This window comes from Podarcis gaigeae (genome assembly GCF_964106915.1).
Source record: "Podarcis gaigeae genome assembly, chromosome: 2".
In the NCBI taxonomy this organism is placed as follows: Eukaryota; Metazoa; Chordata; class Lepidosauria; order Squamata; family Lacertidae; genus Podarcis; species Podarcis gaigeae.
In genome coordinates, this window is record NC_139679.1 from 54,604,614 (window position 1) to 54,631,987 (window position 27,374).

Here is a 27,374-nt window from a genome sequence, read left to right on the forward strand (position 1 = left end):
CACATGCTAAACTAAAGCATCATGGCCAACCCAGCAGTGCAGCAGCTTTTAGTACTCCAAGTGACAGGAACACATTCTGACAGATATTCAGTCAGTTAGACTACAGTCGTTTATGTATTTACCTGAAAGTAAACCTCACTCAACTCGGTATGCCTAAATTTTTATTAAACATGAATAGTTTACTAGGACAGGTCACAATCTTGCAGAAACTAGAGGTGTGCCAAACCATTCATTTTATTTTCATTAATATTTTCATCATGAAGCAAAGGCTCATGTATAATGCAGATATTCTGAAGCAAAAGTTGATTGCAATGTTTGCCATTATACTATTTTCTGAGGTTTCACAACTGTACACCCTTTTCTTCATTCAAAAGCACTACCAGTTACACATATCAAATTTGCACTGAATGGAATCATGCTATTTTAACATGTTTTTTGCTTCACATTACCAACTGTATTTGCATCTGTTTGCATTTACTTTCTAGTGCTTTTCTACTGAAGTTCATACTGTATCTAGCCTTTTGTTTTATAGGGCCAAATGAGCTGCCTCCAGAGATATGTAGTTTTAGTCATCATGCCTTGTCTCTAAGTCTGTCTCAAAAACGTTTCCTTAAAAACAGCACCAACAAATCTCATAAACATTTTGTAGCAACATCACCACATTGTATCTGCTTTTAAATAAGCATCTTTTCGTATTTTCCATTTTTTCTGTCATGGAGACTAATGAGTGCATGTAGCAAATACTGTATACAAATTGCTTGTTTTTAGTTTTGAGAAATGGCACAAACAAGAAAACTTCTATTTTGGAAATAAGAAGGGTAGAGGGTGTTGTGGGTAAAAAAAGTTCATGCAGATTGCACATGCTGGTGAACATATTCAAAACATCATGTTACAAGGAAAAATCTAAGGATGGAATTTTTTTTAAAAACCCAACTACTTAGTTATTTGAGCAAGTGGTCTCATATGCATTTCATCCTGCTGTGGTTTTACAGTTGGTTGAATTCAATGGAAATACCCTTAACCTCCCCTGTAAATTAATCTGTTATTTGCAAGGGTTCTACCAAGGCTTAAAGTCAACCAAAATTTTCCATAGGAAGACAGCTCCACCCTTGCAAAATAAACATTCTAGATTTTCATTTGTGCTTATACAGTGGTATGTCTAGATGCGAAAGGCATCCGTTCCAGAGCCCCGTTTGCATCTAGAAGCAAACGTAACTAGCAACGTCACGTCTGCGCACGCGCGGGTCGCTTTCCGCCAGTTCTGTGCATGTGCGTGACGTATTTTGAGCGTCTGCGCATGCACAAGCGGCGAAACCTGGAAGTAATGCGCTCCGTTACTTCCGGGTTGCCGTGGAGCACAACTCAAACGCGCTCATCCCGAAGCACATTCAACCCGAGGTATGACTGTATATAGACAAAAAAACCCACACAAATCTGTTCAAAGTAATACTGTACCTAATTCACACAGTTCACCTTTGAACTGGCCAATACACTGCATCCGTTCTGGGCACTTGCCATTTACTGAATTACACCTGAATCCTCCATAGCATTTTTTACAATCGGATGCACAGTTATAACCATAGAAACGAAAGTTACATTCTGTGTAGAGAATCAGATAAACATTATTACACACTTAAAACAAAATCATACAAAACCTCAGAGAAAGCTGAGAAGCAACCAAATGACGTCACCATCTAACCAGCTTCTGCACAGAACCAGCTGTTCTGTAAACAGCTGTTCTGTTCTATAAATGTTAATAAGCAGAAGGGGTTGTGGGAAATAGGGGAGTTGAGGACCTTGAGGCATCTGACGTTAATAAAGATGAAGGCTGATGTAACAGCTTACTTCATTTTTTAAAAAACCAAAGATCACGTAAGTTGAATTCCACCATTCCCAGTGAGAAAGCATATCAAACCATTGTAGAGAGGGAAGGGGCAGTATGGAGAAAGCAGATAATCCTGGTTGACTTATAACACAGACACATAGATCTTAACCTAAAGGCTGTGCCTAAAGTAACTATGATTTGCCTGCCTGCACCATATACTTAATTCTCAGAGTTGTTTAAAAATCAACCCCTCTTTCCAGGACCTCTGGAGAATTGTAGCTCTGTGAGGGACATAGGGGTCTCCTAACAGCTCTCAGCACCCTTAACAAATTACGGTTCTCAGGATGCCATTGGGGAAGATATGGCTGTTTTAAGTCATATGATACCACTTTAAATGCATCATGCAGACAGGAGCTCAGACTGCTGTGAAGCTAAACTAGGGAGGAGGGTGGAAGAGAGAAACAGAAGGTAGGAACAAGTCATGAGCATTCAAAATTCCTTTTTCGGTACCTAAAATAATGTAAATGAGTAAGTAAAGACTCCCAGCTAAGACCAAGAAATACAGTACATGAGTGAAAGGAAGTAAAGACTAAGTGAGCAGAGTCTAGAGGACCAGTCCCTAAAACAAAGAAAAACAGGATAATCATATATGGGAAAATTATTGCTTCTGTAATTCTCCTCCGTTTAGATTGCAGGACTTAAAATCTCTTGCTTGAAGCTTGGGGAGGGGGGGAGTATTTTTAAAAAAGGGGGGGGCAATCCCTGTTGCAGGTAATGATACTGCACCCCACATAATACAGTTCTTAGAATTTTCATGTCATGTCTTTTGGAGAAATCTCTGCATAAGGTCACTGCAACTGTGATGAACTGGGTTCCAAAAGTTTTAAATTTCTAAACTCTCTCAAATGTGTGTATTTCTTGATTTTACTTAAGAAATGTGTTTTCTGGTCTTATGTCAAGAAAGACACACTTATGGTCAGACTTAAAAAGTCCATGTATGACAGTCCACATGTGCACTGGAGGCTTTTTCTACATCACCACTATCCATTTTAGTCAGAAAACCTCTAAAATGGGTAGTTAATATCGTAGAGAGATGCAGCAAGAAAGGAGAACCTGAGAACTTTTCCCTGGCTTCCATATATGTGCATGAAAGCACTTTCTGCATGGGGTTTTTTAGATCCTGACCTATGAGTTTTGAATGTAAGCAAGATATGGCTTTGGCTAAGACATGAAATCTAAATCTGGGGAATGAAATAGAATTACATTTTACAGCTCAGATTTAAAATGGGAGCTATTTAGATTACAGTAAGAACAAATACACAAGCTTTTCAAACTAAATCAAAACTTGCATAGTGAAGAAAAATGAAAGATCCCTATAAGACCCACAATACTTTGCAAATATTTTTAGAGTACTAGTGCATTTTAAAAGCTGTTTACTAGTTTTTATTTCAGGCACACAAACATACCACGTCTTATGTATGCAGTTGCAGCTTCATCATAAGTAACAATTATATCAACACCTCTTGTTCTTCTGTAGTATCGGTAATCTTTCACTATTCCTGTGCAGCTGGCATCATTTAAGCAGTCTAATGCAGCGGTGGAAAAGGAGGTATAAAAGTGAGGTTCTAATGGTCCTGACAAAAAGTGATCAGTATAGACATCAAAAAGATTTTCCACTGAGGTAAAAAGAAAAAAGAGGGAGGGGGCAATAATTGTTTTTACTATCCATTTTAATAGAAATATGCTTAGAATAATTATCAAATAAAGTTTACAAGACATTCTTTTTATCCAGTTATGTTGTTTCACCTCAGAGTTCTTCTGTGGGTTACTTTTCCTTTACAGACCTAGACAGTCAAATGTTTGGCAGTGCAACACCCTCAGCGCCCCGCCCCCCCCCCCCCCCGGGCGTTCAGAACATATACATGCCAGAGATACTCTAAACAGAACTCCATGTCCTAGCAGAAGGGGCAAGGGTAAAATGTAAATCTCTAGCTTAGGTGTTTTCATAGCAATGTGTTGAACTCACCCACTGTTTCACAATATAGATTAAGACTTCTTACTCATTTAGCTTAAGAGTGTGAATGTGCTAGATATAATTGCTGTACCTACACGACATAAAGATTGATAGACAGATATTACTTCACATTAGTTACTCCTTTAGTTAATGCATATTTATTTTCACTGAATGAACCATTCTTTTGGGGTAGTCTGGTGAGAGAGTATGTTCTTGGTTAACAGATTAATTGCCAAGTACATCAGGGTCCAGAAAGGTCTTTTTCCATGAGTGGATGTGCCACTGCCCCTTTCTTTTAAAATATTTTCACTGTAGAATTTTGAACCTTTGGCAATTCAATATTACATTTCTTATGCAATAAGATAACAGTGCAATCATAAAGCGGGGAAAGAAATATCAAGAGAAACAGATCAATATACCATACATAAAAATCTAAATTATTGTAAATTGATTATAAGGTGAAAAATCATCATTTACATTGTCATACCACAATTATTTAAATATAAACAATTTCTCAATTATATATTGCGTTCCTCTTATACAGTAACCTTATAATTAGACTAATTTGTCAAATTTTCCTCAACCATTCCTCTATAGTAGAGGGATCCTTAGTCTTCCATTTTTGAGTCATACTATATATTAAACCCACTTTAATTCTTTTGCACCTCCAGCACTGCTTATTTTGGCTATAAATTTTGCCAGTGTTATGTAGTTAGATACTATTGGAATAGTAGTTTGAAATTGTTTTCTTTCATATTCACACCTAATAATATTTTGGGGATTTTTTTAAATTCAAAACGCAACAGAGATAATGTTACAGATAATATTTGTTGGTAATAATCCATTTTTTTTACTTCTTTTGTCTTTGATGTCAGCTGTAGGGTAATTAGATATAATCTATTCAATAATTTGAGTTATGAGGCTGAGATTAAAAAGTGTTTATTAGCAGGATGGTAAAAGCTCCATATCTCTTAAGTGATTTCCCTCCATCGTTAAAAAAATTTTTTGGGTAATACTCTCCAGATATTACTTAGTACCTGCCAATTACAGACGATACAGCTCCATTATAGTCTCTGCCAACAGCCACTCCCCTTTCTGCATCAGTCCTAGCAAAGCATGGCCAATGGCCAGAGATAATGGCAGTTATGGTTCAGCAACATCTGGCGAACAAAAGGTTCCCCAGGCCTGTCCCAGATGGTCGTGTACAAGTTTGACTACAACTCACTCTTCACTCATTGAAGATTAGATCTTTTAAAACAGTACACACTCTGGCTGAGAGTTGTCCAGCACTATTCTGGCATTCTGAATTCCTTTGGGGGGTCTTTTGGCATCTCAGGCATGGAAGGGGCAAATGATAAGGGAAGCTCCTTAGGGCCATCTAGATGGCCTGTGCAGTTGGTTTGTAGACGCCTATCACACCTGATATTCATTTGTGTATCACATGATTCACAGCTTGCTTCATCCAGCATGATAAAGGATACTGTCAGGGAACTGCCATCGGAGCCAGAGGCGGAGGGAAGGCTCCAGAGGGATGCTGGAGAGGGTCCCAGTAGGGAAAGAGGCAGCCCATCTGCTGGGGAAGGAAATCAGTGTAGCACCAGTGGAGAAGGGGGGCAGATGGGGAAATTGGCGAGGGGGCTCCAGGACTCCTCGCCAGAGACCAGCAGGGAGAGCACGGGTCCTCCGCTGCCCACACCCTCCCTGCGCAGAAGACTTCCGTGCAGGGAGAGTAGGAGGAGACTCGGCGTCAAAGAACTTCTTTGCTGGAAGAAGTACAAGAAACGCCCACTGACGGATTCTGCCAGCGATTGAGACAGCCACGGATGGGTGGCTGTCCGGACAGAAAGGGTTCACCCAGGTAACCCAGCCAGGTGTGGCGACAACCTACGCATGAGCAACCCCTAGAACCATTACAGATACCTATGCAACCTTGTGCCTCACCATGAATGGAGAAAAGAAATCTGATTAACCTAGAGAGCTCACCTTGATATAATTAAAATCAAAATTCTAAGCAAGTATTTAGGGAAGTTTTTAATGTTTGATGTTTTACTGTGCTTTTAATATTCTGTTGGGAGCCGCCCAGAGTGGCTGGGGAAACCCAGCCAAATGGGCAGGGTATAAATAATAAAGTTACTAATTTTTTATTATTAATTATTACAGATGTTTTCTTCTTCATCACCTTCAGAACTCTAATGTGCAGTTTACCTTCAATTCTCTTGCAAATAAATTTGTGTTTTTCCTCACAATTTAGTCTCAGAGCAGTTTGGTCTACTGAATTAAGACCCATACATCTTCCAGCTGGGCTCCCTTTTAGTTCCAACCTGTAAGAAAAAGACATGACTGATTAACTGGTATAGACACAGATATGCACATTTCTGTTACATCTTATAAAAAACTTTTCAGCCACCTTACAGATCACAACAACAATAAACTAAGAGCAGCCAGTGAGGAGGGGTGGCACCATGCTCCTGGCCTCCAACAGAGTTGCTGCAGCTTACTGAGAAGGAGAGGGGCATTCTGCAGAGCGCATTGTCTCCTCAGCCACAGCACCAACCTTCTTTGTCACCTTGCCCGTCTCCCTCTTGTAAGCGGCAGTGACTTCACAACCAGGTGCATGATGTCACTCCTCCTCACTGGCTGTTCCTAGAAAGAAACATTAAAAATAAACCCAGTCAAACATGCCATCTGGATTGGACTACTGTAACATATTCTTTATGGGGCAGCAGTTAAAAACCATCCAAGAATTTCTACCAGTATAAAATACCACCAGTAAAACTTTGATTGGGGCAAGTACTGTACAAGACGTGCAGTTTCCAAGTGAAATTCAAGGTGTCAGCTATTACTTCTAAAGCCTTAAACAGCTTGGGACAAAGCTTCTTGCAGTTTGTCCCCAACCAAATGGAGCTATCCATCCTTTAAGATGTGTGACACAGCCCTCCCACATGTGCCAACACCTTCTAGGCCTGGCTTTCTCTATGGCAGGCACATTCCATATGTGCAATTCCTTGTTCCAAGAGATTACCTTCCTATTTGCGTTTCACCAGCATTTCAAGACATTTCTTTTTAAACAAGACTTTGATTCTGTTGTTGCTTAATTTATATGCCATTTTCATTTTGAGAATTTAATGTATTTATTATTAGCTCTGGATTTCTGTGCTCTTTCTGCCTTTGATTCTGTTGTTCTTTGAGGTAATTATTTTAGTTATTGTTTTTGCTTTCATTGTTCTGTTACAGTGCGTTGGAGTTGTTTATAGTTTGCCTCTGCAGACAATTAGGAATACAGACTTCCACAATGGTAAATTGATGCCTGTTTTTAACATTTTTATGGTTTTATGCTTCTATTGTTGTAAGCTACTTTGATTTTTTTTTATGATATAGCGGTACACAAATACCTTTATAAATAAATAAATATATAACAAAACTGAGAAAAATAGTTTTACTCAAGATGGAAATAGTAATATTGAAATGCAAATTAGAAACGATGAAACTAAAATTGACAGAAACACTTATGTGTACCAGTGTACACTTATGTACCAGTGTAATGCTTTAGCAGCTGATTTCATATTTGACCAAATCCATATGGATTTTTGCTTCCTGCTATTCAGCCCAGTCCACAAAATGTCACGAGGGTTTACAGAGGACAACCAGTCCTGCCAAAATACAAGAGACAGTAAAACAATTTGGGATGCAACAATATTTGATGGCTATATTTGCTGTCTGCTAAATTTTACAAGGTCAGAGTAGAGCTAACAGTACTTTAAACCACATAAAAGGAATGCCCCCAAGCCCTGGGGTACAGGCCTTGGCAAAGGCTCCTGTAAGCTCCAGCTGGAAGAGATGGCTTCCTACCTATTCTGAGATAACACAGATAGGATCCTTAGCCCCAAGCTGGCAGAATTTTAACAAGCTGGCAGCAACTGAATGACAAGACAGGCTCCAATGCCTGGAGTTTGTGTTTGGCTCTGGCTCATAGCAAAAATGGGATTTCCATTTTCCCAACTTCCCAAACTAGGACATTTTGTTTTTGAATTCTCTCAGTTTTAATATTTGCATTACTATCAATTTCTAACACAAGAGGGCAGCATCCACAAGTCAAATGCTGGGTACAAACACATTCTTCCCACCGTCCAGTAACTAAACGTACTTTAAACTTTATACAGTTATTCTTAAATAGAAAGCTCAGTTCAAATCACACAGTTTTTTATCGTAATTTTTTTTCTGTTTTTGATAGACAACTCCAATCCAGGTTCAATTTGTAACTAACTGGGTTTAGCAAACTAAGCTGTTTCCACACACACCAAGCTACAAATATCCCAAACAAAATTAAGCCCAGTCATGTTCATAACTCACAAAGCACTTTCTAGAGCTATGCAATACTTGTGAAATAAATACCTCACCTCTTGTATGAACATACTTTCATGTAATAAACTAGCAATCAGAGCCAGATATTGCAAGAATTTGTCTAATAACTTTCTGAATAAAACACCTTATGATTTAAAATGAGACCTCTTGAAGACCTACCTGTTTAAGACTCAAAAACATAGTGGGACTCAGAAGCAAGTCCTACTGAATTGAATGGGGCTTACTCCCAGGGAAATTTGCAGCCTTACTCTCTCTTGGAGAAGAGAGAGACACTGTAGGGAACTCTCTGGCCTGTGTTGTTGGCGCTGATAGGCAGACACCCTTGACATTATAAAAGCAAAGAGAAATGTGGACCAGAGTGGAGAAAAATAGTGTCAAAGACAGCGACAGCACCTCTGAAAAGAGAACTAGTTGGAAGAATGAGCCAGAAGGAACACTGGTGTAAATCAGACCTGGCCCACAAAGTTAGGGATATTTGATTTAGTCAGGGAAAGCTAATTAGCAAAGACCTTCACTTTAAAGTGAATGTGGTATAGGGAAAGAGACTCACAGCACCATGGGACTCGAGCCAGACTGGGGCTGTGTCTTTTGATGCTGCTGCCACAGCACAACCATCACACTCATAACTGTTTTAAAAACACAGTAGGTTGTGGTAATGGCAGGTGCAAATATCAGAAAGCCAAACCAATGCCAAAACAAATGCCAAAATTTACAAACCCTGCTTTTAACTGAAGATACTTCAAAATAGTAACACACGCACAGATATATATTATACACACACACACACACACACACACACACACACAAAATCTACCACTAGATTTCCATTATTTGTGTTTTGCCATAGGGATGTGTAAATACCATTTCACTTCTGCTTCCAATCCATACTAGATCCGTACTTCTGAATCTTCTGCACTGTTTCCGAGAATCTGCCCAGCTGATGCTGACATTGCTGAAGTAATAACAGCCATTTCCCCAATATTTCCAACCAGAAAATCGTGGACACCATGCACTGCTCATAGCTAATCAAAACACAAATAAACAACAGATAACATTCCAGTCTGTATGCTGTAATAAGATTTGTCACATGCAAGGACCACAATGCAGGGGTAAAGCTAGGCTTTATTTCACCTGGGTCAAAGACCCAGTTGGGCAGCCCCCCCCCCACATGCATTTGCCTACACACACACAGAGGCCGAGAGCCTCAATGGCAAGGCAAAAAAAGGCTAGCCTCCTCCATAGCTACAGCTCTGTACAATGCATGCCTATAATATGGGTTTCGCTGTTATGCAAAAGCAAATAGTTCACCCAGGATCCACTCAAATTTCTCCCCAGATTTCTGTTTCAAATTGCCTGATTGTATTTGCAGAAGGGGACAATTGCATTCCCAACCCACCAATCTTTTTTGGCTGTGTGTGTTGTTTTTTGCAGACTTTAGGCTTATCCACACTTCTGCTTGTCCCGTGTCTAGAAAACATAGGTCCAAAAGGTTTTCAACTTGTTCCATGCGTTCTAGGCACAGGTCTAAGTGGTGAGGGGGTTTTTTTGGTCCCACCAGTTTCCCAAGGAAAATCTGCTGTTTACCACTGAATCAGAATAAGCATGAATCCACACCAAAACAAATGACTGATGTTTCTTCCGATTCAGCGGTAAACAGGAGGTTTTACCAGGGGAAAACAGTGGGACAAATGGAAGTGTGGATGAGCTACACTTCATACTACTGTGTATAGATGCACTGTCACAATTTTCAGTTTAATTTCTTCTCTTACTGGTTCCAGTGCTTAACAGGACGTATATGCTTTCATTAAAAAGCCATGCAAAAAGGAATCTGAAGTGATGGCAGAAATCAATCACAAGTATATTGCAAAGTAGTTTAAGCAAAGGATCTATGACAAGTGGTCACAGATCCACTTGATGGTTTATAAGGCACAAGAAAGACTCCGGAATTGCTTTCATTATTTGTTTTGTTATTTTGCATTTTTCCTGCAGCACCAATATCCAAAAGGATTGAATTTTGGGGCATTCCCACCACATGTGGAGGTATGTGCCTGTGGAGGTGCAGCCTCTGTGTACACACTAGGAGGCATTGATAGGGCAGGGATGTCTTTAACTTATGCAAAGGTGTTTACACCTTGGCTAGAGACAAATTGGGAATGGTTTAAGTCTTTCAATCTGTGTGAAGCTATTTTAGGAAATAATGCATCAAAGTAGAGGATACATATACATTTTCAACGATGTCACATGAATACAGATTAAAAACCCAGCACTGGAAATGCAGCGAGTGCACAGTAAACAGGAGTATGAACACAGCTGCTAACTCTCCTTCAAATTCTGACAAGCGGAGTGTCAGGGAAGATGGGTGAGGATTTTTCTCAGTTTCATAGAACTTTGTATTAGAAAAATTGCAATAATCTTTCCTGGTTTTTCTCATTTTATCCAAGCATCCATGTGAGTCATAACTGTCTCTCTGGGAGGAATCTGGGAGGAAACAGTAGGTAAAACTTCCAGTTTCGGCCTTCTCTGAGTGACAGTGCACATAAGAAAAATCCCAGCCTCTCTATGAAGCATTCTGCACATGCTATAGAATTTAGCAAGGGTAAGAAGCGATTATTAGAAAAAAACCAAGAGGATGCTTAATGATACAAGTGAACAGTTGTGGCCCGCTGTCCTGTGTAATCACACACTGCAGTAACCTGTAAAATGGAAGACACAAGGTGAAAACTGCAGCAAACTGCACATGCACCAATTCCAAAATTAATTTTAGAAATTCTACAAATTAAGCCATAAGGAAGAAGAACACAGCCACCAAAAACAACAACTCACAACCCACAGGTGGAACTGGAGGCATCCATTCCTACCACACTCAATTCTGAACATGGGGTTTAAACAAGGCAGCTTAGTAAGAGCATACAGATCACATAAATGGCACATAAATGGCAGAATGAGTCTACACATAGCACAAGAGGCATGTCATTGTGGATAAACTTGTCACGATCTATGTGGACATAAACCACCAGAATGCCTATATTATGCAAATCCAATTGAAAACACACGTAAGTGTAAGAGGCCGTATAGTGGTGGCTCAAAGATAGAGGTATGTCACCCCAGTGGCATAGCGCGGGGGGTGCAGGGGGGCCCGGCCGCACCGGGCGCAACATCTGGGGGTTAGGGTTAGGGGGCGCAAATCCACGGGTTAGGGGGCGCAAATTACTTGCCTTGCCCCGGGTGCTGACAACCCACGCTACGCCACTGTGTCACCCACAATTTATGTGCTTGCTGCAGAAAACATTTGTGTACCCATGGCAACTGTGTGTGCATATAAGTATGCAGCCACTCTCAAACACTGAAGAATAGGTGATGGAATAAACTTATTGGGAATTAATCATGTGCAACACTGTAGATGTCAAAATGTGAAAACACCAGCTTAGTCACATAGCTAAAATGTTACAGAGACAGAAAAGCTGGTATGCCTGGGCTGTTGCTACAAGGTTTCCCAAGCTAAGGTATGTCATGTGCAATGAAGAGTTAGGAATATCACTATTATATTTATTGGTGCTTCTTGAAAGTGGTTTTTTTTTTAGTTTACATTTAGTTTTGCACGGTAGAAAGAGTTCTTCTCTGCTCCCAATTCATTCCCTACTAGTTCAAGTACCTCGATCACAAATAGTAGGCGAGTCCTGAGCTCTACAAGAATGAAAATTATCACAAACTCCAGTGTATGGATTGCATAATTCATCACCATAACATCCGCTGCAAACAGAGGAACAGTTCTTTCCAAAGTAACCCAAGGAGCAATCTATGAAAAATAATAAAAAGGACATAACAATAATCATATTTGCCTTCCACAGTTCTGTTTCTTCTCCTGGGTCATCTAATACTTAGGTTTTATTTATTTCATTTCAGAAATTATAAACCATTATACAGAGAATACCCAAGCAGTGTACAGAATATCCATTCCTCTTTCCCTTTTATGTCAAGCTCTCTCAAACTCTTTCTTCACACTATCAAAATACTTCCCACAAAGATTCTGCTCTTGAAATGAGAATAAAACATGCAAGCAACCAAATGAATGTTTGCTCAAAATGCAGCATTTTAGTTTTACATTTATATTTCTTTCAGCTGAAACTTAATGCCTTTTTCATTTAAGGCAAAGAACTCACATTCTGATTACATCTCAGAATGCTCAGTCTCTAGTTTTATAAATTGTATCAGTTAGTTTTTCTGTTATCACATAATGCATAATACAATACTGTGAGCTGCAACCTACAGAATGTTTGGCCAACCTGATTTGACATATGCTGCAGACCAGAGCTCTTCACTTTTTAGCAATACAGTTCCTCTAGCAATTGCATAGGCATTATTCCAGATAGTGATCCCTGTGCATTGTTCTCTAAGCTCCAAGCACGCTGCCTTTGCAGAAATCAAATCTGCATGTACTTGAGATACAGAGCCTGGGGGTGATAAAAGCACCTTTCCCTTGTGTTCCTGGTACCGGTCAACAGCTGCAATAGGAAAAAGAATCCACACAGTAATGCAACCAGTTTAAATTAGTTGCACAAAATTGCCAGACTCACACTGGAATCAATTCCAAATATATATTAAAAGTGTGCAAATGCCAGTTAGGATTTGGCACACATCTTTACTTCAAGCATCATGTAACACTGTAGGCTTTTATCATTACTACGAAGTAAAAGCAACAAGAATGGGTGGAACAGTTATTCAACTTGACATATCACAAGAATCAACTCCCACAGGGTCAACAATGGCAAGGTGTTTGGCTAAATGGTCTATAGATGAGCCCTGTTGAGATTTGACTTGTCCTATATGGAAGATTTATCTTATTTTTAGTCGATTGATTGCAATACTCCCTGTGAGGTGGTATTAGGCATGTTGGTGGCTGGGTTAACTGCCCACAGGGTGAGAGTTTGTTGGCAGAGAAGGGCTTAAATGAGAGATGGGGTGAGGGTGTTTGCATTGCTCGAGGTGAGAGAAGGGATGGAAATTATTGGGGTCGAGCTTTTCACCTGCTGTCTTGTACATATGCACTGGTTGTTAAATGGAATTGAGTGGATGGAGTGAAGTTGTGCATGCATGAAGAGTATGATTCTTGAGTGACTCCGTATAACAGTTGGTTCCTGAATTCCAGATTTGTATTTTTATATATGAAGACACCTAGTTTTGTAATATTTATGATACTACTTCTTGACATATTTTTTATATGATTTGTTTTTGTTTTTTGCTTATGTATACTGTGTGGATATATTTACTCCTTAATTCTCTTATTTAAAATGTATCATATATTAATAGCAGTTGGATTGAATGTGGAATCTCTATGTAATATATTTTGAGCCAGATTGAACTAACTGGTCTGGTCCTGCTAGTGGAATCCCATGTGAAGACTTCTGGTAGCACACCACACTCTCTTCCCCACACATGCCTCAGCTGGCTCTAGGAGGGTCAGGGAAACACACAGAACAAATAGTAGAGCGGGGATGGGAGAGATTGTTCCATCAGGCATACAGGAAATGCTTGAACTGACAGAATGTTTGGAAAGGAACAATGTTGAATTCCTCCCTTTGATTTCTGTTAAGATGTAAACCGCTTAGAGATTTTCTGAAATATTAGGTGATATACCAGTTCAATAAATGAACAAGCAACCAAACAATAGATTTCTCTGAATATACAGGCAATAAAATCTGCATTTGGATTATTTCATCATATACCATGCCAGCGGGATAGGAAAAAGCTAACCACTTGAATATCTGTCTGGAAATCACAGATAAATTGGAAAAATTTAAGGAATTAAAAACCTGTAAAAACCAAACTCACCTGTATTTCGCTTGCAGATCCAATGGGCCTTTTCATTACAATGCAAAGCAACCAAGCGACGTTTGGAAACTTTCACACAATGCACAGTATTTGGCTGGGCTGGGGACGATAGCTGAAGCCTTCCCAATTAGATTTTAGTACAACAAAAGAGAAAAATTACATGATGTAACAGTGAAAACATGACTGCAAAAATATGCTCTTTCAAAATACTGATGTCAGAGATCACACTGATATTGTAATGTCTTCTGTCTCCAGTGTATTGCCCTTCCTCCTGGTAATTAAGGGCTTTTCCAGATGTATACCCTCTGAGCTCCTGGTTAAGTGGCATGCCCCAGGAGAACCACTGGGCCCTCCAAGACAGAAAGAATTACAAAAGGGTTCTCTCTGGGAACTTAAGACTTTGCATGAAAACAGTTGTATTCATGGCTCTGACTATGGCATGCCTGCTGGTTTCTTGGTCCCCTCTAACAATGGCCTACACCATGGTCCTATTAATATTCTATGGAAATGTAAACATAAGAAAAGTTTTGTGAATGCCGATGCTTATAGGCCTTGTTGCCATGTTAAAAGGGAGGGAGAGACAGTTGATGAAACATTCTGGCTTACCATAGTCCTATGTTCCTCAGCATCTTTTTACTATTTTTTCATTATTATTATTCTGTTTGTTTACCTATATTTGTTTACCCCATGATATCAATAACACAAAATACCAATACACAGGATGAATGGAATATATAAGTGGTAAAAGAAAGAAAAAATACACTTGCATCGTTACAAACACCCCTGACACAATCATATCAGAAGAAAACAAGTCATGCTTTTTAATGTTCACATCTTACCAAGGAAGCCTCATATTTGCTGGTGTACCTTCTGACCATGAAAAAGTGTTAATATTTTCCAAGTTATTCAATCCAGTCCAAAAATCATCCAAAGGTAAAGCTAAGATCCAGTTCTGTGGGAAAACAATAGCAAAGTTTAAGATATTTTGACATACAAACTGTATCGGCAAATATACATTCACCTGGACCTCACATCTCTTTTATTTATTTTATAATTTATCTTTTCTAATACTTTTTATGATCCTACCTTCCAAGCCTTCCTAAATATTACATCCCTTAAATAATGTTGTTTCTACTTGTACAGTACACTGAGCATTAGTTCAAAGATACTAACGTTCCCGACATTCATAAGAAAACATTTGTTGGCTCAAAGAAGTTAAATGATTTGTGATGTCACATGGGAGTACAGTGAAAAAGATCAAGAAGTTCTTATTGCTCATCTGTTTGTGAGAACAAATCTGGTGTGAACAACTAGTAATTATCGGCTACTCTTGAGTTACAGTAAAATCATTTCCGATTTTATCAGGTTTCATTGATGTAACTCAAAAACAGCATCATCTGCTCATCTGTTGCATAATTCATAACTAAGACTGTAATATAAACTGCAATGCTGTCAAATGTCTCGTTACCTAGGATTTGCTGGTTTCTCTGGTTGGCCACTTAGAGAACAAGATGCTGGACTAGGTGAGCCTGTTCCAGTAGAGAAGCTCACCTGGTACCCATCTTAATGTCATTGCAGTGCAGTGAACACACTTTTGCAGGCCTTTTATTCTGTTCCTGTTTTAAATTTGCTTCCTCTGATCCATCATTGTAATGCTGCTTGTATGTATTTTTTTGGTTGTATCCAATGGTGCTATTCTGTTTCAAGAATACTCTACTGACATACTCTACTGAGGTGTCTATAAACAGAAGGTGGGTAGGAAAGTTTTGCTAACTGGATTTTTATGTACTTATTGTTGTAACCCTGCCCTGATTGTTGGTCTCTCAAGATACAATTTTTAATTAATGTGATTTTGTGGACTATACTATGTAAATGCAGTATCTGTTTGGGCAGAAAGTGTCCTCAATGTATAGATACAAAAAGTAGGTATATATGCAACTTACCATTTCCTGACTACTAGTAAATGATACTAATTCTGTAAAGCTGTATCGCTTGCAAAATTTTAGCGCTTCTGTCCAAGTCCCCGTATTATTTGCCTCTAGACAATAACAATTTCCATTCCAGTAGCGCCAGCAGGGTGCTTGAGGACAATTCAGTCTGAATCTAGCTTTAGACGGGAAAAAGTAATTTAATTATTATATTCTAACTTAAACTGAAGACTGTTTGTAATTTATTGCTGCCCTTATTCCTCTTGAAACTTCTAAGCTCTACTTCCATCTAGATTCTTCAGGCACCAAGCCATAATAGAGAACACTGTACATTCTGCAACTATTGCATCCTGACTCTGACTTCACACCCACCTTGATAAAACAGATTAGATAGGATGAGTGGGTTGCTTGTTTCAACAGAAAATTGAAAAATAGAAACATGCAAAAAGCAGTTACGCAAGAAAAAGAAATGTTGTTTTATTACACTTATATTACGTCTAGCTAAAGCAAGTCAACATCCACTTCTAATCCTGCCTGTATATTTAGAAGCAAGTTTCTTATAAGAGATAAGGCAGGAAAGAAAAGCAACAAAATTGTTTTTTGGTGAGCCCAGAAACAACCCAAGTAAATGCTTAATCCTCACTTTTCCCCTGTATGTGTCTCTACACAATCATATGTGCAACAATAAGGTAAAGGGACCCCTGACCATTAGGTCCAGTCGTGGCCGACTCTGGGGTTGCGGCGCTCATCTCGCTTTACTGGCCGAGGGAGCCGGCGTACAGCTTCCAGGTCATGTGGCCAGCATGACTAAGGCGCTTCTGGCGAACCAGAGCAGCACACAGAAACGCCGTTTACCTTCCTGCTGGAGCGGTACTTATTTATCTACTTGCACTTTGACATGCTTTCGAACTGCTAGGTTGGCAGGAGCAGGGACCGAACAACGGGAGCTCACCCCGTCACAGGGATTCGAACCGCTGACCTTCTGATCAGCAAGTCCTAGGCTCTGTGGTTTAACCCACAGCGCCACCTGCGTCCCACTATGTGCAACAATAGAAGTACTAAATTCTATAATCTTCTCCAGGAATGTGTTGGGTTTAGTTCAAAAGTATGTAAGCACAGGCACACATTTTATTCTTTTCTTTTTTTGTCTTCTATAGCTGCTCAGTTGATTACCTTGAAGTTGCAGCCCCTCTACCCGTCTATATAAATATTATGTGTATTAGTTATCCAGCATTAACCACTTTTATATCACCTTGATTTCAAATGGAAAAATTAAGCACAAACTTAATCTTCTGTTAACAGAAAAATCTAAGTGCAGAAATCCACTATCTAAATCTAAAAACACACCTTTTGGGATGTTCAGAAGCTTCTGTGCATATGCAGAGGGCCCCAGTTCTAACAGTCAATACAGGTGCCTTCAGGGGAGTCTTCTAATGCATGCCTTGTCCCATGATCCCAGGGAGCTCAAAGCTACCACTGGCCACTCAGCTTCACATCAATACAGTGGTACCTCGGGTTAAGAACTTAATTCATCCTGGAGGTCTGTTCTTAACCTGAAACTGTTCTTAACCTGAGGTACCACTTTAGCTAATGGGGTCTCCTGCTGCCGCTGCACGATTTCTGTTCTCATCCTGAAGCAAAGTTCTTAACCCGAGGTACTATTTCTGGGTTAGCGGAGTCTGTAACCTGAAGCGTCTGTAACCCAAGGTACCACTGTAATAGCCTTTCCATGCCAGAGAGAACAAAGAAAATGAATGGGCTATTTTCCCACTTTTTTCTGGGGGTTGCTCTTGCCAAGAGCTGGAATAGGAAAAAACACTGCTGCCAAAGAGAGAGAAATTAAGAACTGCCTCTGCAGCTCCTTCTTTGTTCTCTCTGGCAAAGAGAAGCTGGAGCAGCTTTAAGGTGAGTGGGCAAAAGTAACAGGGGATATCAGCTTGCCCAAAATATAAAAAGGTGCAGGTTGGAAAGAGAATATCTAGCCATGGGAAATAATACTGGTGTTGGAAGTTGAGCCAGTTCACAGAAGCTCATACATGCAGCATGGTTCACTAATGTGTGAACCAACCTTAAGATACTTCATTTACAGCTTTCATTTATTTACTTCAGAACCTATAAGCACACTCAAAAATTAAGGAATTCATATAATCTACTTTTGATGCATCTTAACAACTCAAACTGTGTGGAGCATTAAAAACTGTGTCTATGTGAATAAACATGTTCTCATTGAATCATGTGCTCTGCAATTTGGAATCCTTGTCTATTAATTCTACAACACCTTTACCTGCCTAGAAAAACTATATCCACTGATTAAGAGGCAGAGGTGCGAGTTTTCTGAAAAATTTAGAATGAGTTTCCCCCAATGCATATTAGGGTAATTTGCACTAAGAAACTGTTTGCAACAGACAAATTTCTAATGACTTAAAAACTGATCTAATTTTGCATGTTTATTTCACCTGAATTTAGTAAACACAGCTAAAAACATATTTCATGTCATCTTAGACAACAAAGGCCTATTCTTTCTCCATATGAGCCCACTCACCACCTGAAATTTAATCAACAGGTTTTATTTTCTACCCTCTTTACAGAATTATAGGATGGTAAAGGCTAAGGGTTGTATCCAACAAAGTTGTCCATTCAGCACGAGGACTTCTACTTGTGCAACAGAACTTCTGTCCTCTCTTCTCCCCATATGCCCCCACAATCTGTTCCAGAGAGTTGAGGGAAACCCAAAGCAAACTGGGATGTATGCATGGGTGTAGCCAAGGGAGGGCAGGGGGGCAGCTGCCCCTCTAGATCAATAAAAATAAATAAAAATACTTAACTGAGGTTCTGCCCCCCCCCCCAAAAAAACCACCTGGCTACTCCCGTGTGTGAGAGAACAGGTGGAAAAGTTCTGTTGTGCTAGTGTAAAGTCCTTGCACTAACACAATTACTTAATTGGACACAATCCTAAGAAAGATCTAAGCATTCTACGTCCTGGCCCAAACTAAACACACAAAACTGAGCACAGAAATAATTCCCTTAAGAACTCACCTTACCTTTATTTTGGGGTTTTTTTTTTTAGAAATGAGTGGGGCAAGTGGAAAACTGCTTGGACTCATGCTTTCTAGGCACAAACAGAAGTGTAGATGTAGCCTAGCCTTTACCTCTTCCAGGATATTTCACCTCTCCCACAGAGATCCAGCATCCTGCGACTATAACACCGCAGAAGCTACTTAATCACGAATGTGGTCTGCCCTGACTAGCAGAGGCTCTGCAGGATTTCACATCTCCCCCAGCCCTACCCTAGAGACGCCAGGGGTGAAATCTGGGACCTTGTGATGCAACGCAGGTGTTCAACCTCCGTCTTCTTTGGCTCTTCTGCCCCCCCCCCTCTTATAGTGACAAAAACTGCCAAGGGCACAGGACAGGTGTGTGTTGTGTGCTCTGGATCGGCTAAGCCAGCCTTGGGCAGCTGCTGGAAAGGAAAGGGCAGAGGTAAAATCACCTCAGGTACTAGCACCAAATACAGTTCAAGCCTTTCCCCAATGGACGGAATGGGGCTGGATCTCTGCTGTGGGTGTTTTTATTTGCAATGCTTGCGACGGCAACACCTGTTCGCAGCGCAACTTTCGTTTACCTGCATCCCACGTGTCGCCATGGACCAAGCGCACGTGCAGCGCCAACAGAAGCAGCGAAAGGAGCAGCAGCCCGGGCGCCATTAGAGCGCCTCTACCGCTGCTGCTGCTGCTGCTGCTACTACTACTACTACGACGCGAGGCTCTTGTGGCTCCTCCCCACTGTGGGCGGAGTCGGCGCCAGAGTTCAACCGTCGTCCTCTCACGCCCCGAGAACGGTTCTGCGCACACTCGGTCCCGCGCGCAGGAGCCGACTTCCCGCCCCCGAATCCCCTCCGCCAATCCCCGCTCCCTCCTCCCCCTCCTCCCTCCCTTTCTTATAACGTTGGTGTCAAGACAATTCTCCTGCTTAGAAAAGCCGACTCTTGCTTTCAGGTCCCTCCGCTGCCGGTCCCTGCTATCTTATCCCATGGCGGTTTCCTGCCATTGTATCTCCTCAGGGATTTCCCTCTCCCAAACCATTCCCCTGCCAACCATCCATGCTCCATAATGCCCAAGAGCATTCACTGACTTGAAAATGATGGCAGTGTAAGAGAACCAGAGACACAGCTAAAGCTGCAAGGGTAATATTCATAGAATAATAACATTGTAGAGTTGCAAGGGACTCCGAAGGTCATTTCGTCCAACCCCCTGCAATGGAAGCATTTCAACTAAAGCAGCGCATGAGAAATCCATCTAACCTCTGCTGAAAAATCTCCAATGAAGGAAAGACCATCACCTTTGGAGAGAGTCCATTCCTGATGTTTAGTTGGAATATTTTTTTGTGTGTAACTTGAAGCTATTGGTTTATGTCCTACACAGTGGTGTAGCAAGGTCAGGTGGTACCAGGTGTAGAAAATTTCTTGTCACCCTCCCCTTTCCTTATTAAAAGAAGGAAAAATAAGATACAGTTGCAAGTGTTATTTTCTGGTTTATTTACTTAACATTGTGAGCACAAGCACTTAAAACCTGTTTTTCACAATGGGAATTTCTTATGAATGAATTTTTTTACTTAATTTCACTGTTTTGCAGCCTACTGTTGATGTGGACTGCCTCCAAGTTCTGAAAGAGGAGCATCACCTCTCAGGAGACAGGTCCAGATGGGGGGTTGCCACGGTGACAAGGACTTGCCCTCCTTTGTGACATCTCTTGCTTTTCCCTTAAAAGCCACTGACTTGCAAGCAGCCATTGTGGGTTAGTAGTGAGGCGAGTGGAGGAGAGAGGAGTTGGTGGTGGTTGGAGAAGATAAGGAGAGGTGTTCATTTGCTTGTTATTGTTATTGTTATTTGATTTATTACTTTTATTTGATTCATTTGATTTTATTTATGTTTATTATTTTACTTTTTATTTTAACTCTTATTTTACTTTTTTATTTCGTTTTTTGTTCTTTATTTTCATATTTTTTATTTTACATTTTTATTTTGGGCACATTTGGGCACATTTTGTATATATTTATTTTGTGCATAGAGGAGTAGTTAGGCGTAAGTGTAGGGTTAGGGTGGGGATTAGAGTTAGGCTTAGGGCTGGGGTTGGGTCAGAGTTAATGTTGGGTGGGCATTTTAGATAGCTAGTTTAGAGAGGAGAGTGGGAATTTTTAGTGAACAAAATGTACAGACTGTAAGTAGGATTCTTTCCCTTTCTCTTGGTCTCTTGGATGCGGAGTATGAGTCCTGGGGTCCCGACACAGCCTTAGCTCTCTGGAAATTGACCCAGTCAGTCTTCTCCAGAGAGCTCAACTCCTCCACTCTTTCCCTGTCTTCCCCTTTTCTCTCCCCTCTCATTTACTAGGACATTCCTAGCCCACTTTCCTCCCAGCAGCTCAAGGTGGCCTTAATGGTTCTCCCTGCCACCAATTGTTATCTTCACAGCAGTCCTGTAAAGTAGGCTAGGCTGGCTGAAGGTCCACCAGGGAGCTTCATGGCTGAGTGGGGATTCGAACCCTGCTCTCCCAGGTCCTCCTAGTCCAGCCCTCCAACCACTACACCTCTGCCTGGCTCCACTTTGCATCTCTCCAGCTGCCCTATGACATCAGCCATCTCCCCCTTTCTGGGGGGTCTCTTTGGCTCCAAGGAAGACTCCAGCACCTTCCTCATGTTCTTTTCCTTTTCTGGGACACCTTGATGCTTAGAGGACCCTCCTAGGGGTCTCCTCCCTCTTCAGGAAGGGCAGGGCTGTCCTAAGAAGATGAGGCAGAGCAGCCCTTTAACAGCTGGCAATGCCTCTCTTTCCTTTGGGCTGAGCTCTTGAACCCATAGCACTTGGGGCCTCCTTACTCTCTCCGCCAGCCCTTCGTGCTCTGGGCTGCCTCTATCCAGCTCTGGTGATGCCCTTTCAGGTCAATGAACTGCAGAGAGATGGAAGGAATTGGGCCAGATGCCCCTCCTCACACACAAACACCCCCCAAGAATTGGGGCTGCTGGCTTCTGAGTTGCTCTCTCTGCTCGTCTCTTTGAGGTTCAGGTGCTTAGATGCCTGATCAGCTGTAGCAACAGGGTGGCCCCCCTACAAGGCCTGGATAAGCCCATGGTGTCAGGTGAGCAAATGGCCTTCCTTTTTGGGACAGAGGAGGGCAGGAATGGGCTTGGAGGGCAGCTAGTCAAAAGATGCACAGAGCCAGATGGCTGGATCCGACCCAAGGTCCATTTGGGCCACAGTCTGAACCCCCCCCCCCCGTGACCATGCCATTTTGTGGGGTCTGATGGAGGAAGCGGGGGGGGCTGGGGTTTCCCCTCACCTGTAGTAGGACTTGGAATCCAGGAGAAAACTATTGGAATAGCCTTGCCAGTGGCTTAGGGATGTGCTGGGGTTCCACATCCCTTCCCTAGGGGTGAGTATTGGATAAAATGAGAGCAGGGAGTGGATCCCTCAGACTTGCCCCCTGCTGTCCGGGCTCTTTGCCCTCCACTCTGCGCTCTGCACTCTCAGATGCAGAGGAGCCCTTCCCCCATGAGGAACTGACAGCCTGACTTTTGCATTTCAGCTGCTGGAGGAAGATCAGCTGTACCTCCTGGAGGTCATCCAGAACTGCCAGGCAGCTCGGCTCAGGGGGCTCCACACCCTGAAGTGCTCCAAGCAGGAGATGGCCCAAGCCATCATGGTGAGTAAGCAGGAGATGGCTCAAGCCATTATGGTGAGTAATGGGTGGTGTGAGGGACCCCCATGGGAAGGGAGGGGCTTTGTGAAAGGGCTTGTGCATCTGCCAGAGAGGAGGGCCTTCTGGCTTAGGGCAGGGGTTGCCAATCCCCTGGCGTTTGGGGTCGAAGCCGTCCTCCGTAGACCCCTGGAAGGAGCTGACTTTCCTCCTCTGCTCTCTTCCAGGACATCTTTGGCCACTTGGAGCGCTTCAGGGATCGCCCCCTGAGCCTGGCCCTGGCCTTGGAGGCCCTCCTCTAGCTGAGGTGAGTGGAGTCTTTGGAGTGGGTGGGGTTGCGGGGTGGGGGGCAGAACTCCAGGGGGAGCTCTGGGTGGGCAAGAGCAGGCAGGAGGGAGAAAGGGGCAAGGGAGACTTGAAGGAGGCAGCGTCTTACTGCTTCCCTTTCTCTCTCCAGCTTCATGAGACCCCATTTCAGCTGCGATATGATCAATGCTATCCTGCATATGACAATGGAGGCTGTTCTTGGGGGTGCAGAAAAGGAGGAGGTCAAAGATGTATGTCCTCTGCTTTGACATCCCTTTGCACAGCTCTTTCTTCTTCTCACACCCTTGCAAGATTTAACCCAGCACTCAACCTCTCTTCCCTCTTTTCCCACAGGAACTGAAGCAGCACTTCCAGAGACTGCTGGGGGGTCTCCTTCTGGAAGCCCCCATTGCTGGCACCCTCTTCCAGCTGCTCACTGTAAGTATCCTGATGGCATCAGGAGTGGTTTTAGGGTTGCCCCCCATCCCTTATCCAACGGATTGTCCCATTTCTGGGGCATGGAGTCCCCTGTCCCGTTTGGCCCCCAATTTGGCCCAAGACCAAAACTGGCAACCCTTATGATTTGGGAGTGCCAGGGACTCTGTGATGGGGGCAGCGGAGGGCCACTTTGGCCCAGACTGGTCCCTGACTCTGAGGCACTCTTTCCTCCCGCAGGACCTCCCATATTATGCCCTTTGGGGAAGTGAGGAGGGAAGGAAGCTAGCAGCTAGCAGCATTTCTCTACTGTTGGCCGTTTCACAAAGATTCCCCCACCTCAGACTAAGTATCTTGTATTCATTTCTTTGGTTACGTCCATCGCCCCAAGAGCACACTCCCCAGTGACTTTTAATGCAGAAGATGCAGGGTGCATCCCTGGGTGCCAGGATGAGGCCAGAGGCTTCTTCTGCCCCCTTTCCTGGTGTTGTCCTTCTACCTCTTCCCAGGAGGCTGCAGGGCCCAGGGAAGTCCTCTGGGGCAAGGGATTGGGGCCCAAGCCATAGGGAGACCTGTCCTGCCTGGCATGGGGCTGCTTCTGTGCTCTCTTGCACCTATCCATGGTGGGGTTCGTAGTATCATCTGACCCAGATTATTTTTCCTTTGCAGAAGACAGTAATTCAGCCAGACCTGGCCTGCTTCCGGCAAAATCTGAAAGAAGGTAAGCCCCACACCTTAGGGACAGCGAACTCCCTTGTCCCATGTTTGCCCAAGACACACCTCCCAGGTCTCCTTGCTGGGAGTCCTGCAGGACCTGTTCCCTGTCTGGCAGGCCTTTCCCACCTGGTCTGGGAGGGCAGCGCCCAGACTGACTCCAGCTACAAAAAGCGGAGAGGGCTGAACAGATTTTGGGTTGGGGTCTTTTTGAGGGGTGGTTCCTGTTTCCTTTGCCCTCCATGGCCTCTCTGCTCAGCAGTCTCCCTGCCTGAGTTGACGGAGCTGGTCTTACAGGTGGAATTGAGGACTCTCCAACTGCTGGTGCTGGCAGACTTTGAAATCTATGCCAAGGCAGCTGGCTCTGGGGTGGCTCAGGACTTCCTGGCTGCCATGATGACCAACAGGATACCGCCCCAAGGCAGGTGGCTGGCCACACTGGGCAGGAGAAGGGTGATTAAAAGTGGGGGACCTTGACCCTGAGAAATAGGTGAAGTATCTGGAAATATGGTTAACAGCGAAAAACTCCAATATATTTCAAGATAATTATGTAAAGACATGGAAAGATATAAGAATAAATCTTGAGTTATGGGGAAGAATGAAACTCTCTCTAATGGGAATAATTTTGGTTATAAAAGTCAATATTTTGCCTAATTTTATTTCAAACCGCTCCAATAGTAGGTAGAGCAAGATGTTTCAAAGAATAGCAAAAATATATTTCTAGGTTTGTCTGGAAAGGGAAGAAACCGATAATTAAATATACAATTTTAATAGATATAACATAAAGAGGTGGAATTTAATTGCCAGATATATGGTTGTATGATGAAGCGGCTTATCTCCCCTTCTCCCCCAAACTGTCCTGCAGTGACTCAAATCAGAGTCCAGCTTGGCACCCACCCTCTGGAGCAGGAGAAAACAAGCTTGCTCCATCTTCCACGTGACAGCCCTTGAGATATTTGAACTTGGTTATCTTATCTCCTCTCAGTCTCTTCTTATCCAGGCTAGACATACCCAATTTCCTCAACTGTTCCTCATAAGACTTGGTTTCCAGACCCTTGATCATCTTGGTTGCCCTCCTCTGCAACCATACACAGATACATTTACCTTATTTTTGAGTGATCAAATTGTGCTTCCAAACTGATAGTCTGGGACCACTCAAGCTCGGTTCAAGGAGGAATCATATTGACAATAAAGGGAGAAAACAGGGTTCAGAATAGCATAATGAAAATAATTAATGTTTATCCGTTATTTTAGGGGAAAGAACTTCACATACACTTATCATGCCAAGGATCCATGCACATTTTGTTTTTCGAAAATGACATTTTCTACAGTGAAGATAATAATGGCAGATTTCAAATTTTAAGTGTGGTATTGCAATCTGTTATTTTGAATAACATTGCCAAGAAGATCTGCCTATGCCTTTTCTAATTATTGGTGATTTGATGAATTACTAATAGGGCAGTCCTATCATTTTACTAGAAAGGGGTGACCAGGACATTTATTTATTTGCTACATTTAAGTACCACCCTTTCTGTAAAACAAGTCAAGGTGGTTTACATTTTATAATAACAAAGGTAAAATCAAAGTCCCCTGATTCAAAATTAAAAGAAGTAAATTTAAGTACTGACACTTTCATATGGTCACATCATGACCCAGTGTGGAGTGGTCACTACAGGAGAGATGTGGAGCCAGTAGAAGGGACATACTGTCTCCCTCTGATTTTTTTAAAACCTTTAAATATTATAAAATGTGTAATAAAGAGGAAAAAAGTTCATCAAATACAATATTTGTAAGAAGTGCTTTGTTTTTGCTTTTTGGCAAAAATAATAATGAAGTGCTGATACTCATATATTGATTTAAAAATATGCTGCGTTTAGAGTAATAATTCCACCAGAGTTCATTCTCACAACTATTTTCAGCCAGACAAGGATGAGGAGTCCTCACAAACATTGTGATTTACAAGTATCTTTTTTAAAAGTATCCTAAAACATCTGGCCATTGTGTTCCTGAAACAGTTTAAAGATGTTTTGAATTAGTATTGTATTTATGCCAGTTTAGGCCTATTCCTGGCAACTGTAAATTGCTGAGTTTAAGTATGCCAGTTTGAAGGGCCTATGGTTAGCAGCCAGTCTTTATAATTAATGTAATATTCCCTTCAAAACAACAGGAGGGTGACCTCATCCATTGCGAATCAGCCAAATGTGAGTTGTAAGGCAGAGGCTATTCAACAGGGAATACCATCACTACATAAACAGTTAAATCATTCAGAAAGGATAAGAAAATACTGTAGTTCACTTCTGACAGAAACATGTCCAGTTGTCATAATTAAACAGGGGGGGTGGCATTTGAGTAATTTTAATCAATAAATTAAAAATTGCAGCAGCTTCAATTTTTAATCAACTTAATCCAAAGATTAATCCATAGATCAATCAACTAAAGCATTATAAACATTGATTTATGAAAAGCTATATGAACACTTGTTTATGTGTAATGAATTGGTTACTTGAACTGATATTTTCCTTGCATTTAAGAATCACACTCATTGCACTTAAGAATCAGCTTTCTGGATCAGAGCAAAGATAATCCTTTTTCCAGTAGTGGCCAACTATTTCCTGCTATGTGCCACCAGCATCTAATAGCAATATGAATCGCCTTTGAACATAGAGGTTTAATTATTAGCTATTGTACATGATAGCCTCTAATAGACCAGTGGTGGTGTGTGTATATGTGTCACAACAGAGGGGAGGGGAAAGGAAGAAGCAAGAGTCGCATACAGCAGAGAGAGGGGATAGCTAGCCCCTTTAAATATAAGACTAAACATTGATTTTATTCTAAAAACAACAATTCAGCTATTATTTTGTTGCACTTTTTTATATGATGGAACAGAAATTATTGTGTCTGTGTTAGTATTCCAATGAAGAGAGGCTGTGATAAAGAATGTGACTGCTGGCCTCCTGACTCCACAATGATGCTGCCAATGATGTATTGGGAGCTGACTCCGATTGCACCATTTTCGAAATAGCCTCAGATGGCACGAAGAAAGCAGACAGAAAGGCAATTCACAATGTGGGCATAATGTTGCTACTTTCCCAGGGAGCTAGGTTATATCTTTGCATGGCAGAATGATTCCAGGTGAGTACACATTTTTCCTTCATTTTATTTAGAACAAGGCAGTGACTACGCATAGATCTGCATTTGTTAATTAAAAAAAACCTTGAACCTGTCATTTTATCTCTCTCATTTTTTTGATGGGGCGACGTGTCTATCTGCA

General features: G+C 41.8%; 2 protein-coding genes across 10 annotated transcripts in view; one reads left to right on the forward strand and one right to left on the reverse strand.

The window, feature by feature from the left end:
* Window positions 1-19,825, reverse strand: part of LOC310839580 (uncharacterized protein) — a 75,551-nt gene extending 55,726 nt beyond the window's left edge. For 3 of the 8 annotated variants that reach the window (XM_083728216.1, XM_083728213.1, XM_083728212.1), the window contains exons 1-11: window positions 19,581-19,822; window positions 15,974-16,137; window positions 14,870-14,982; window positions 14,031-14,149; window positions 12,485-12,703; window positions 11,854-11,997; window positions 9,063-9,223; window positions 7,374-7,489; window positions 6,045-6,160; window positions 3,292-3,501; window positions 1,456-1,599 (exon numbers count right to left, since the gene is read on the reverse strand). In XM_083728216.1, coding sequence (XP_083584342.1) covers window positions 1,456-1,599; window positions 3,292-3,501; window positions 6,045-6,160; window positions 7,374-7,489; window positions 9,063-9,223; window positions 11,854-11,997; window positions 12,485-12,703; window positions 14,031-14,149; window positions 14,870-14,982; window positions 15,974-16,137; window positions 19,581-19,662 — 1,588 coding nt within the window. In that variant the 5' untranslated portion in view covers window positions 19,663-19,822. Of the gene's footprint in view, window positions 1-1,455; window positions 1,600-3,291; window positions 3,502-6,044; window positions 6,161-6,246; window positions 6,268-7,373; window positions 7,490-9,062; window positions 9,224-11,853; window positions 11,998-12,484; window positions 12,704-14,030; window positions 14,150-14,869; window positions 14,983-15,973; window positions 16,138-19,580 lie in introns of those variants that run through there. The other 5 variants (XR_014561542.1, XM_083728214.1, XM_083728217.1 and 2 more) reach the window with 5 other exon arrangements.
* Window positions 19,826-22,065: 2,240 nt separating this feature from the next.
* PPP2R2B (protein phosphatase 2 regulatory subunit Bbeta) overlaps window positions 22,066-27,374 on the forward strand; it is a 257,075-nt gene continuing 251,766 nt past the window's right edge. The window contains exons 1-5 of one of the 2 annotated variants that reach the window (XM_083728282.1): window positions 22,066-22,090; window positions 22,538-22,654; window positions 22,876-22,955; window positions 23,309-23,392; window positions 24,059-24,110. In XM_083728282.1, the coding sequence (XP_083584408.1) occupies window positions 22,081-22,090; window positions 22,538-22,654; window positions 22,876-22,955; window positions 23,309-23,392; window positions 24,059-24,110 (343 nt within the window). In that variant the 5' untranslated portion in view covers window positions 22,066-22,080. Of the gene's footprint in view, window positions 22,091-22,537; window positions 22,655-22,875; window positions 22,956-23,308; window positions 23,393-24,058; window positions 24,111-25,983; window positions 27,236-27,374 lie in introns of those variants that run through there. The other variant, XM_083728283.1, reaches the window with a different exon arrangement.